The sequence below is a fragment of the Heliangelus exortis genome, chromosome W (assembly GCF_036169615.1).
Source record: "Heliangelus exortis chromosome W, bHelExo1.hap1, whole genome shotgun sequence".
In the NCBI taxonomy this organism is placed as follows: Eukaryota; Metazoa; Chordata; class Aves; order Apodiformes; family Trochilidae; genus Heliangelus; species Heliangelus exortis.
The window spans coordinates 4,792,128-4,806,101 of record NC_092453.1 but is presented as its reverse complement, the minus strand read 5'-3'; the positions used below and the strand labels follow the sequence as shown (position 1 = coordinate 4,806,101).

Here is a 13,974-nt window from a genome sequence, read left to right as displayed (position 1 = left end):
AAGTGTCATTAGAGAAAAATCAGGCCTGTGAATGGATTTTTTTCTATAATTTCTTTACCTCAAAACAGTAAGTAGGTTCGTGTAAACCTTGCTTCTGACTTGATAAATGTATTTGCTTTTACAAAGCAGACTGTAAACTGTTAGAAAAAAATTCATGAAGCCCGAAGCTTAAAATATTCTCTTCTTGATGTGCTGCAAGCTCTAATCAGACTTTAGATTAGACAAAGCAATAATATATAATATGAATTGTCTAATATTTTAGGCCAAAGCGGCACTTTAAAAAGGGAAAAATAAATGAAGTATCTCCATGTATTCATGTAATAGTCTGTGAGAAAAACTTTAGCTAATCCCCAGAGTTGATTTTGGTTGAATATTCTTCTTTTAAGATCTGAATAAGGATAAGTGACAAAAAGCAAAGAAGTTTGTGCTGAACTTTTAATTTTACATTTTAATTTTATTCAGAGACCACGATGCAGACATCAGAGACTGGGTCGGACACAGGTTCGACTGTGACTTTACAGGCATCTGTGGCTGGCCAGGCAGCAGTGCCCACACAGGTAGTACAGCAGGTACCGGTTCAGCAACAGGTAGGTGTCTCTTAATTTTGGGAAAACAAAATTCTTTCTGGCAAGACAGAATGATGCATTTCAACAGGTGTAGTGAAGAACTGCTTTTGTACAAGGCTTCAAAAGCAACTCTTTTTCACCGTTTTATTACATTTTATTTTGCTGGAACTAAAATAGCTACATAAGCAGACACTGAGTTTTCAGGGTTTATTTCTTGGAGTAAAATATGTGGCAGCCACCAGAAATACATATGCATGTTTTAAAAATTAGATTACTATGAAATATGTGCAATATCTCATTAAAAATTACATCCATTTAAGTTATGGAGTAGTCACATTTATTCCTTTGAAAAGTTGGCAAGGAATATGGAATTTTTAAATAAATACAATATAAATGTAAAATACAAAAGGAATGTTATTTTGTACTTCAAAGCTGGACTCCCTGCAGGTTCTTGCACAACTGCAGAAAGGTATTTGAAGTAAAACCATATGTAATGCATAATTTGGATTTCCCAAAGAATTAAAGGGGCTTTGAAAGCAGCCAGCTCAGCACACGCTTCTGTGACATGATTAATCACCTATGCAGCCCCACCAACATTAGAGGGAGTGGTGCACAGGGAGATAAAGGAGGGAAGTGGAGTTGGAAAACAGGAACTGAATTGTCCAAATACCTGATAAACACTGACAGGCGCGGGCCATCGACCACTTCTCTAGGAAGCCTGTTCCAGTGTTTGACCACACTCTCATTAAAGAAATGTTTCCTAATATGTAGTCTGAACCTCCTCTGATGCAGCCTTGAACTATTCCCACGTGTCCTGTACCATGATACCAGGGAGAAGCACCTCTCTCTGGCCTTTCCCTCCATTCAGTTGTCAGTGCTTCAGATTCTTTGGGTGAAATCTGAAGTTTTTTTCCAACATAAATTTGCTTTACAGTTTCAAAGTCAACAATATTAAAACTGAGAATAACTTTTTTTAATTATGTAGTCTCTTTCTGTGCTAGTGAATCACTGTCTAAATTAAATTTTCTGGCATTTTTTTAACTTTAGCTTGAAAATTTAAGATGATGAATTTTTCTGCATGTTCTTTGCAATGCTGTTTAGCTGCCTCATGCATTTCACTGGTATTTTTCCTGGTATACAGACTTAATTCATAATGTCTCATAATTCCATTAATATAACTTCTACTTATAATGATGTACCTCGGAATACATTTCCTCTTTCTTCTTTTTTTAACTCTCCCCCCCCCCCCAAAAAAAAAAAAAAAAACCCCACCAAAAAACAAAAAACAAACCCCAACATTTCAGCAAAACATTTAAGCATTTGGCACTTAACATGAATGAAAATGCTTATCTTTGTGAACTAGGTCATAGTTCGTCCCTAATGAGTTAATAATTAGCTGAAATCACATAATCCCAAAATCACAGAAGGGTTGAAATTGGAAGGGACCTCTGGAGGTCATCTTGTCCAACCCTCTGTTCAAGCAGGGCCACCTAGAGCCGGTTCCCTAGGAACATGTCCAGATAGCTTTTGAATATCTCCAGCGAGGGAGACTCTGCAACCTCTCTGGGCAACCTGCTCCAGTACCCAGTCGCTGTCACAGTAAAAAAGTGTTTTCTGATGTCCAGACAGAACCTCCTGTGTTTCCGTTTGTGCCCGTTGCCTCTTGCCTTGTCACTAGACACCACTGAATAGAGCCTGGCTCCATCTTCTATGCACCTTTCCTTCAGGTACTTAAAAACATTGACAAGATCCTCCCCGCCCAAAGCCTTCTCTTCTCTAGGCTAAACAGTCCGAGCTCTCTCAGCTGGGAGTCCAGAACTGGACACAGAACTCCAGGTACACAGTGCTCAACTGATGCTGAATAAAGGGGAAGGATCACCTACGTAGACCTTCTGGCAATCCTTTGTCTGATGCAGCCCAGGATAACATTGGCCCTCTTCATCAAGGCCACACTGCTGGCTCATCTTCAACTTGGTGTCCACCGGGACTCACAGGTCCTTTCCCGAAAAACTGCTTTCCAGCTGTCTGTCTCCCTCAGCATGTACCGGTGCATGGGGTTGTTGCTCCCCAGGGTCAGAACTTGGCACTCCTCCTTGTTAAAGTACATGAAGTTCCTGTCAGCTCATTTCTACAGCCTGTTGATCTCTCTTAATGGCATTCTCCAAAAGAGTTTTTATAAATTTTTTTTTTTCCTGAAGTTGCCAGGCCCTGCCAGAATAGTAGAAAAGATGTGCTTCTAGCACATGCCCATGATCAAAAGCCGTAGGGGAGGCTGTTAAAATTTTTAGTCAGTACCCTTTTGTTGTGAACCACCATCTGCATCTTCTGGAGGGGCCTGATTTCTATTGCTCATTTCTGCTTTTTCCTGATGATAGAGCTCTGCTCTGTCTTTTTAGGGTCATCAATGTCTGGATTTCTGATGCAAGATCCTTCAGTGCCTCAGAATTTATTTTTGCTCTGTTGCATTTAGAGTGATGCCTCTACCTTTAAATGGCACTTTCCTCCAGACTGCAGGTATCAGGAACCCCCAGGTCCCTTTCTGCAAAGCTGCTTTCCAGCTAGTTGGCCCCTAGCCTGTACTGGTGCATAGGGTTATTCTTCTCTAGGTGCAAGACATGGTGCTTCCCTTTTTTGAATTTCATGAGGTTCCATTCAGCTCATTTCTACAGCCTTTTGAGGTCCCATCATCCAGATCATTAATGAAGATGGTTAGCAGACTGGACCTGGTATTGACCCCTGAGGTACGCTGCTGGTTTCTGGCCTCTAACTAGACTTTGTGCCACTAAAAGAATTTTGCTGACCTAGAACTTTTATATAAATCTGTGTCTTTAACTTAAATCTTTATTACATAATCACAAAATGGTTGAGGTTGGAAGGCACCACTGGAGGTAATCTCTCCTGCTCAAGCAGGGTCACCTAGAGCTGGTCGCCTAAGAACATGTCAAGAGGGCTTTTGAATATCTCAGGGCAGGGGGGGAAGTCTACAACCTCCCTGGGAAACCTGTTCCAGTGCCCAGTCACCCTCACAGTGAAAAAGTGTTTCCTGATATTCAGAAACTCTTTGTTTTAGTTTGTGCCTATTGCCTCTTCTGCTTTCACTGGGCACCACTGAAAAGAGCCTGGCTCCATCTTCTATGCACCTTCCCTTCACGTATTTGTACACATGATGAAATTCCCCCCTGAGCTCCTGGGCTAAACAGCCCCAGCTCTCTTGGCCAACTAGACTTTGTGGCACTGATCACCACCCTCTGGGCCCGGCCATTCAGCCAGTTTTCAATCCACCTCACTGTTTGCTCATCCAGCCCATATTTCAGCATCTTTTCTATGAGGATCTTATGGGAGACAGTGTCAAAGGCCTTCCTGAAGTCTAGATAGACTATAACTACTGCTCTTCCCTGATCTACCAGGTCATTTATTTCACTGTAGAAGGTTATTAAGTTTGTCAAGAATGACTTTCATTTGGTGAATCCATGCTGACTACTCCTGATTATTTTCTTGTCATGTGCCAGGACATGGTTCCTAGGATTAGTTGTTCTATCACCTTCCCAAGGACTGAGGTGAAGCTGTCTGGCCAGTACTTCCCTGGATCCTCCTTGAAGGCAGGAGTGACTTTTGCTTTCCTCCAGCCTTCAGACACCTCTCCTAATTGCCATGATCATTCAAAGATTATTGAGAGTGGCCTCAAAATGACATCAGACTGCTCCCTCAGCACTCGTGGGTTCATCCTATCAGGGCACATTAGAATAAGGTCTTTCTAATAGTATACTAACTTTGTAAATGAAGCTTCTGTGATTCTTGGACTTAGTTAAGTTTTCTAGGAGGCTTAGTGTGTTTTTTAAGCTTTGCTTAAAACTTTTCAAAAGTAGATATAGTTTATATCAGCATATATTTTCAATAAGTTATTACTTACCTTTCAGTGTTACTATTTCCAGTAATTCCATCCCACTGAATATTTCATCTGTATTTTGACTATTTTATTTGACTATTATATTGGATTGTATTTTTTCAGTTGAGGAAAGTTGGGAGATCAGCCTGGCCAAGGAAGAGGAGTTTGCTGCAATATTTTGTATATGCAACATTTTGTGTAGACTGAAGAGGTGATGCATATGTTGTGAAAGCCAATGCAGGTGATTCTGCAGTGACTGAGACAATTTTATTTTCTGCTAAAATAAATCTTTTCATTGCTCACTAACAATATAACTATGGCTTTCATAGTCTGATATGGTGTGCCAAATGAAGGGGGGAAAAAAAAGTACTTAATGAAAAACTAAAACTAAAACCCTTCTGAGTGTAGTAGCTAGTGGTTTCACTGCTGTTTTCAAGCAACTCAGCAGTTGTCATTTTTGGCACCTTGAATGGTGAAGGGAGAAACCACAAGGCTTAAACCCAGCTGGCAATTAAACACTACACAGCTGATTACTTGCAACCCTCCTCCCAGTGGGATGGGGGAGAGAATTGGGAAAAAAAAAGTTTTTTTAAAAAAAAGTAAAAACTTGTGGGTTGAGATAAAGACAGTTTAATATGACAGAAAAAGGGAGGGAAACAATAACAAAACAAGTGATACTGCCCTCTGGCAGGGCAGTATTAGAAGCCAAGAAGTCCTTGACTTAGTATAAACACTGCTTAGCAACAAATAAAACATCAGTGTGTTATTAACATTATTCTCATCCTAAATTCAAAGCACAGCACTATACAGCTACTAGGAAGAAAATGAACTTTATTCCAGCTCAAAAAAGGACAACGTGCAAGTAAAAAATAGCAAAAGTAAGGCTAAAAAATGAGGAGCATAATTAAATGCTGTTTAACATTCTGCAAAATTTTTCTTAGCTTTTCATTTCCTCAAATATGATTTTCCATTCATGTATCATCCCTGTTTTAACAAACTTATAAGGATTTTAAACTCATCTCACTGACCTTGTGTCTTATGTCATGCAACACAGAAGAACTCAAAGAGTAAACTTAGAAACAAGTGTCTAAGCAATTTTAGAAGGTGTATCCATGCATCAAAAGTTGCACAAAACAAATCTTCCTATTCAGCATAGACTGTGACCATAGCACTGAGAAATAACAGTATCATTAAACTGGACAAAACCACTTATGTTTTAACATATGAAAAACATGGTCAAGAGCTTATATCGGCCATTTATCTAAATAGCAACATTACAGCATGTGCTGTTTTCCAAAAGTATTTCAGACTAATTAATGTATAAAGATTTTTTATTTTTCTCTGAGAACAGAAAGCTTTGCTTTTTTTTTTCTTTTTAGGCACTGGATTTGATTATATTTCTTTATTTTAAATGAGATTTATAAATCCTTACTTATTTATCCCTGGTATTTTTCTCTTAACTTTATTAATACTTTTGATGCAAACACTTTTATGTAAAAACAAAATTCTGTGCACAGTTTTATCTTGCCTTAATGATAAGAGAGACGAGAGACATTTTGTGAATTTGGGAAATTATAGCTCAGGAACACTGTTTAACGGATGGCAGGCCAATGTCAATTTACGTAATGGTTCACATAGGAAATCAGCAAACTGCTGATTTTTCTATTTGACCTTCAAAAAGAGTACATGTCATTACTGCTGACTGACAGAAATATCTCTCTTTCTGTCACACTTAAACAGTCTTATTCAAAGTAATGTGTTTTTTTTCAGAATTAAGATTTTCATACAAATTTTTCCTTAGGTGTTGTGGTTCAACCCCAGCCAACAGCTAAGCACCACACGGCCACTCACTCACTCTACCCCAGAGGGATGGGGGAAGAGAATTGAAAGGGTAAAAGTGAGTAAATTTGTGGGCTGAGATTAGGACAGTTTAATAATTAAAAAGTAGTAATAATGATGATGATGATAGCAACAACAATATAATCAACAAGAACAACAACAATGATAATAATAATAATAATAATTATTATTTTAAAAATAAATGTAAGGAAAAGACCAAAAAAAAAAAATAACAAAGAGAGAGAAAAATAAAACCCAAGAAAGATGACTGATGCAAATGCAGACAATTGCTCACCACCAACAGACTGATGCCTAGCCAGTTCTTGAGCAGTGCCCCCCCGTGCCAGCCTTCCCCCTAGTTTTAATGCTGTGCATGGCATCATATGGTATGAAATATTCATAGAATCATAGAATTTTCAGCGTTGGAAGGGACCTTTAAGATCATCTAGTTCCAACCCCCCTGCCACGGGCAGGGATACCTCCCACTAGATCAGGTTGCTCAGCGCCCTGTCCAGCCTGGCCTTAAAAAATTCCAGGGATGGCGCTTCCACCACCTCTCTGGGTAACCTGTTCCAGTGTCTCACCACCCTCATGGTGAAGAACTTCTTCCTAACTTCCAATCTAAATCTACCCTCCTCTAGTTTGAATCCATTCCCCCTAGTCCTATCACTCCCTGACATCCTAAAAAGTCCCTCACCAGCTTTCTTGTAGGCCCCCTTCAGATAGTGGAAGGCTACAATAAGGTCTCCTTGGAGCGTTCTCCTCTCCAGACTGAATAACCACAACTCTCTCAGTCTTTTCTTCATAGGAGAGGTTCTCCAGCCCTCTGATCATCCTCGTGGCCCTTCTCTGGACATGCTCCAGCACGTCCATGTCTTTCTTGTAATAGGTCGCTCACACTCCTCAGGGGTGTTTAAATCTCCCACGTGGCTCCTGCCCACACCTCTTCTGCACCTGATTGGCTGCCGCTGACTCCCTGGTCCTCCTGGGGCTCGGGCTGTGAGTGGGGGATGTCCCTGGGCTTAGAAACCCCTCGGCACAACTGGATTGAACCCTCTCCTCAGGCTTACCTCAGTTGCTGTCGCCGTTGCTGCTGCTGCCACTGGTGCCTCACTGACCGACAGATCGTTTGTTCTTACTGTGTTTAAATCTCCCACTCTGCTACCTCTCCTTTGATCAGTTGGAATCAGTTGTCCTGGCTGTGTCCCTTCCCGACCGACTTCTTGCGCAGCCCCAGCCTACTCGCTGGTGGGGTGGTGTGAGAAGGAGAAAAGGCCTTGAATTTAAACACAGTAAGCACTGCTCAGCACTAAAACATCGCTGTATTATCAACACTGTTTCCAGCACAAATCCAAACCCTATCCCCATACTATCTACTATGAAGAAATTCAACTCTATCCCAGCCAAAACCAGTGCATTACATTAACAATTAAATTTAGAATCTCGTTTCAAAGTATATGAGTTAAGGACGGAAAAGAAGTAGCAATTTTATAGAATGCAGTTACAGAATCATAGAATCTTTTTGGACGAAACAGACCTTTAAGATCATCAAGTCCAACTGTTAACCTAGCACACTGCCAAGTCCATGCTAAACTATTTTCCTAAGCACCACATCTACAGGTCTCTTAAATACCTCCAGGGATGGTGACTCCACCACTTCCCTGGGCAGTCTGTTCCAGTGCCTGACAACCCTTTTGGTGAAGAATTTTCTCCTAATATCTAATCTAAACCTCCTGTGCCACAACTTCTGGCCATTTCCTCTCATCTTTTCACTTGTTACTTGGGTGAAGAGACCAAGCCCCACCTTGCTACAACCTCCTTTCAGACAGTTGTAGAGAGCAATAAGGTCTCCCTTCTGCCTCCTTTTGTCCAGGCTAAACAACCCCATTTCTCTCAGCTGCTCCCTGTAAGACTTGCGCTCTAGACCCTTCACCAGCTTTGTTACCCTTCTCTGGACTCACTCCAGCACCTCAATGTCCTTCTTGTAGTGAGGGGCCCAAAACTGAACACAGTACTCGAGGTGCGGCCTCACCAGTGCCTAGTACAGAGGGATGATCACTTCCCTTCTCTTGCTGGCCATGCTATTCCTCATGGAAGCCAGGATGCTGTTGGCCTTCTTGGCCACCTGGGCACACTGCTGGCTCATATTGAGCCGGCTATCGATCAATATCTCCAGGTCCTTTTTCTCTGGGCAGCTTTCCAGCCACTCTTCCTCAAGCCTGGAGCGTTGCATGGGGTTGTTGTGACCCAAGTGCAGGACTCAGCAGTTAGCCTTGTTGAATCTCATTACAATTGGCCTCAGCCCATCAATCCATCCTGTGCAGATCCCTCTTGGATCCAGCTCTTGTAGATGATGCATCACATGCATGAGGACGAGGCTCTTCTTGGATTACACTGAATTTTTTTAGGACCTACTGTGACAGGTCAAAGGTTACCTGTTAATAGCACATGTAAGCTGTGATTTAGAGGCTTGTATTGTATAGAGTTAAATTGGAGTGGAAAAAAACCAGAACAAAACAGAAGAGCGGCAAAACGTCATATAGATGACCAGACGAAGTTTTCTTTATTACTAAATATAGTTCCTAATCTTGGTGTGAAGTCTATAGTTCTTGTTCTTTCTGAATGGTTCTGTCTTTGGCATTGAAAATACCCATACTCTCAAGGGTATGCATCTCCAATGTTAGTACTCAGCATATTACAGACTTGCAGCACAATGTTACATTCTGTGTTATTTAGTAATTGTGAGGACATGAACGTCCCATGACTGAGAGCATTGTTTAGAAACACTTACATGCACTAAAGCACTGGTCATTCTTTTTATAAGGTAAACTATCCTATATTTCTGGCGTTCTTGTTTTCAGGTACAGCAAGTACAGACAGTGCAACAGGTGCAGCATGTCTACCCAGCCCAGGTTCAGTATGTGGAAGGAAGTGACACAGTCTACACCAATGGAACTATGTAAGTTGATTATTGATCAAAATTAGAATGTTTACTAAAATATGAAGTTAAATGCACATTCTTTTAATGACATCATATGGCCTACTGTATTTTAAGTAGCAAAGAAAAATGTTTGAAAAAAAACTTTTTTTTTTTTTTTTTCCTAATTTTAAATCTTTATTTGGGTGAAAAGAAGTTGAATTCACATCACTTGTATTCATCTAAAAATAATTCAGGTAATTGCTACAGCTGGACATAGCGAGAATCTATATATGCAGCCTTTTGTTGTTTGGGGAAAAAACCTTAAGTTTATGGACAAGTTTTAAGTTATGCTGATAGGAAGGATTATCTAAATTTTTCATAATATGTTCATCTGTGTAATAAAGAAGTCTTCATGTGGGCCTCCTGTTCTTCTAGTTGAACTACTGGCAATTTCCTAAATTGTTGAATCATTACTTATAGAAAATAGTTTTATAATTTGTTTACTGTGTTTATTGTAATGAGATGCATATTTACTTTTTTTCCAAAGGAAGAAAGGGAGAGGAATGCGAACATGTCCTTTTGCTTCTTTCTTAGATTCTTTTATTTCCTGTTCTTTTCTTGGTTCAGTGAACATGCTTTTCTGCTATCATGTTCCTTTCTACCATGTACAAAATTAAAATCATAGAATAATTTAGGTCAAAAGAGACCTGGAGATTATATGCTACAACCCCTACATGCACTCAGAGTAGCGCTATCTTTGAAGTTGCTCAGGAGGGACCTTCCCTCCCTCTTTTTCCAGTTGCCTGTAAATCTATCCCCTTGACACTTTTGATTTGTTATAAGGTTAAGTAAGAAGCAAAAGGCATGTAGGAAACTTGTTTGGTGCCAGCAAATATATTTATTGATGATAATCTGGCATTGACACAAAAAGTCAACAACACTATTGGGTTCAGAGACTGATGTTAACACTTGCAGCATCCTCTCCACTGGCATATTTTGCCAAACTCATTCTTCATTTAACTTTTTCCCACACTTGTTCTTGTTGCCTGATTATCTTTGCTCTTATAATATCTAGCAAATCTTCTCTCCTAAATGGGTATGTTTAAGACCTGCTTATTATTAAGAATTATTAATGTGTCCATGTTTAAGATGCTGTAAAAACTGAGACTTACTGAGACATAGTTAAACTGTAATCAGAGACTGAAAATTTCCATGCAGAATGCTTTATCAGACTAACTTGGTTTTGAAAAATGTCAGCCAAAGACACTGAACTCTTGAGCCAAAAGAAAACATATTTCTTCATCCACGCTTGTTTTTCTTTTAAAATCTCTAGTACTTCTACTCTTTCAATTATGGACTTGAAACTGAGCAGTGATGTTGGGACCGTGTGGTTTATTGCAGTTCATGAAATTATGCATGAGTTTATAGCTCAAATATATTAAGCTGAGGATTATGTATGTTTCACCCTATTTATATGTTAAATGCTCCAAAGACCAACGGATGTGCTCCAGGTAGTCCTAAATGGAGCATCTCCTTTCAGATGCTGCTTCTGCTATTAATTACATCAACTCTGGGTTCTAGTACCTGATCTATGAACAAAGAGTCTATTCTATTCCATATGCAGGGCCTAGGATATATGGTTGAAGGAAGCTATTCTATTAAAACATAGAAAAGAGCAAGTACTAAACCTGTGATGGGAATGGAAAATGTTCTATGACTATGGATATTCTTTCATTCTCCTTTTATGGCCATGTGCTAGCCTGATTCTAACACAACCCTCAGCCCTCCCAAGAGGTCATTTACACCTGAAAACAGCAACTAGAGACAGTCAGTGAGGAGGAAAGGTTGGCATGAGTTGGCTGGTTAATAAGACTGGGACTGTGATTCAGTAAGCAGGGAAGGGTTCCAGTCCTAGATCAAGAGCTGATAGAAGTGACAGGAAAGGCAAGAAACAAGAAAGTATGGTGGCAGACATATAAATCGAACAAAGAGCCAGAATGCATGGTTGTCTGGGAAAAAGGACTTTAAAACCAAAACAACACAAAAATAAAAACACTTACTGCAGAAACAGCCCAGAAAAGCCTCCATAGAGGAGATGATGCCTACATGATTTTCCTGATATAACTGCTAATGATTTCATTTGTAGATAGTACCTTAAAAGGAGATGGAAGGACCTGGCTGACACAACAAAAATTGTAGTGATAGCAAGCTGTATTTTAGTATGGTTGATATTTTACCATAGAAAAAAATAGGTTGTAAGTGACCTCCGGAGGCGATCTAGTCCAACCCTCTGCTCAAAGAAGGTCTAAGTAGATCAGGTTGCTCAGGGATTTGTCCCAGCGAGTCGTGAACATCTCCAAGGACAGAGGTTTCGCTCCCTTTCTGGGAAACTTTTTTCTGTATTTGACCATCCTCACGGAAAAAAGTATTTTCCTAGTATCTAATCAGAACGTCTCATATTACAACTTGTTTTCATTGCCTCCTGTCCTCTTGCTGTGCGCCTCTGAGAAGTGTATGTCTCTATCTTCTCTGCCTTCCCATCAGGTAATTGTAGAGAGCAAAAAGGTATCCCCCGAACCTTCTCTTCTCCAAGATGAACAGGCCTAATTCTCTCAGCCTCTCCTCATATGTCATATTCTCAAGGCCCTGACCATCTTGGTGGTCCTCTGCTGGACTCACTCCAGTATGTCCATGTCTCTCTTGTATCGGGGAGCCTGAAACTGAACACGGGACTCCAGATACAGTCTCACCTGTGCTAAACAGAGGGTAAGGATCACTCCCCCCAACCTGCTGGCTGCACTCTTGGTAATATAGCCCAGAAGGATTCATTAGTTCTTCTTTGCTGCAAAGACCAGTGGATGGAAAGAAGAAAGTACAGTTGTGGACATACAAATCTAACAAAGAACCAAAATACTGTGGGCTCATTCAACTTGCCTTCCATCAGAACCCCCAGGTTCTTCTCTGCAAGGTTGTTTTGTAGACAGTCAGCCCCCCAGTCTATATTGTTGCATTGGGTCATTCCATCCCAGATGCAAGAGGTGGCATTTATCAATGTTAAACTTCATGAGGTGTAGTGAAATGAGGCAACCAGGTGCCACTAATTGCCAGGTAGTGGGCATGAGCTTGTGTTAAGCCCACCTGTGCCTGATTAGGGCAGGCCCTAACTGCGCATGAGCAGGATTAGGGGGCCAATAAAAGGTAAGGCCTGGAGCACAAGCTCAGCTCATGCTGGAACTCACAGCCTTGGCATGCTTGGCTTTGTACTGCTTCCATGAGCACCGTGCTAACCTGATTGTGTCACTGGAGCATTGTCTCAGCACCGCATTAACTTGGTTGCACCACTAGAGCTCATCACCCTTAGGGTGAGGCTCGAACTCACAGCCTCAGCATTGCTCGGGTTTGCTGTATAAATGAGGATTCCATCAGTCCATTTCTCTGGACTTTGCACCTCAGATCACAACTCCTTGAGCCCAGCAGTCTAGACGATTTTCCACCCAGTTTATCATTCACTTATCCATCCCATATCTCAACAATTTGGTGATAAGAAGATTATGTGAGACTGCGTCAAAGGCCTTTCTTCAGTCAAGGTATACAACATCCACTGCTTAGCCTTGTCCCCAGTGCCAGTCACCTTGTCATAGAAAGCAATGAGTTTGGTCAGGCATGATTTACCCTCGGTAAAACCCTGTTGGCTGCTCCCAATTACCTTCCTGCTCCTTAACGCCATCTTCCTAGCTATAGGAGACTGTGATTTCTAGCAATCTCTAGCAGCTTTAAAAGGCTCTGTGAGTGGTTCTTCATTAAAGAGGGCATTAAGCTTCTGTTCCAGCTGACTCCTGATTGGGAACAGTCAAACACCCTTTCAGCAAATACTAGGGAGTGGCCTATATAAGTGCCAGCCTAGAGCACAATGAACAGAGTCAGCAGTTTGTAGTGAGTGGGGTCTAGTAACTACTCAGGACAGTGTCTGAATCCTCAAAAGTGGTGGGGACCTGTTACAGGACATGGTCCTCAGCAGCTGTTAGAGCAAATGTCCTTGGAATGTGAGAGGCCTTGACCTAGATGGAGCTCCAGAAGGAAGATATAGTTCTGCAGGTCTCAGGCTGTAGGATGTGCCTGGGGTTTTGCTGATGCTAGGGCAGCAGAAGATAGTCTTATAGTCTGCAGGTGGTGCGTGGTTGTTGAGGATCTGTGTTGCCAAGTAAAGGAGCTATGGGAGGAGATCAGCAGAATACACAGCGTGAGAGATGATGAGGGAGAGATCAACCGATTCTCCTGTGCAGCTTCAAGAACTTGAACTCCCAACTGTGCTGAAGGAGGAGCAGGAGCAGTTTGTGCTTATTGAATTGGATAGTGGAGACTCCCATGATGGGGGAGAGTGGAAGTTTATGACTACTGGCGCCAGGAGGAAGGCTCCTTATCCAGCCAAAGATTTGCCACTACAAAAAAGAATCAGTGCCTTCATAGCAGATGAGGGGGTCTGTCAAACAAAGCATCCATGCTGGTGGAACCTGAGTAATGCAGTAGTGAACAACTCATTGATGGGGGTGGAGTGTCCCAAGTGTTAAACTGACCAATTGTTTAGGGAGGTTTGCTTGCTGGGGGCTTGGATGTGGGACACCACTGAAAGCCTGTCAAGTCTTCTCTGTCCCTTAGGCTATTCATCTCTGCGGCTCTTCCATGAGGGCACAATTGATACTGCCAAGGGAGACGTACCTGAAAAGTGTCAAGTGTGGCTATATGACTTAGGGGACAATGGTCAA

The 13,974-nt window shown here is 41.3% G+C and overlaps 1 protein-coding gene across 1 annotated transcript in view; it reads left to right on the top strand.

Moving 5' to 3' along the window:
* The first annotated feature begins 468 nt into the window (after positions 1 to 468).
* LOC139789193 (transcription factor RFX3-like) overlaps positions 469 to 13,974 on the top strand; it is a 135,357-nt gene continuing 121,851 nt past the window's right edge. The window contains exons 1-2 of the mRNA XM_071729712.1: positions 469 to 587; positions 9,153 to 9,250. Coding sequence (XP_071585813.1) covers positions 471 to 587; positions 9,153 to 9,250 — 215 coding nt within the window. The 5' untranslated portion in view covers positions 469 to 470. The remainder of the gene's footprint in view (positions 588 to 9,152; positions 9,251 to 13,974) is intronic.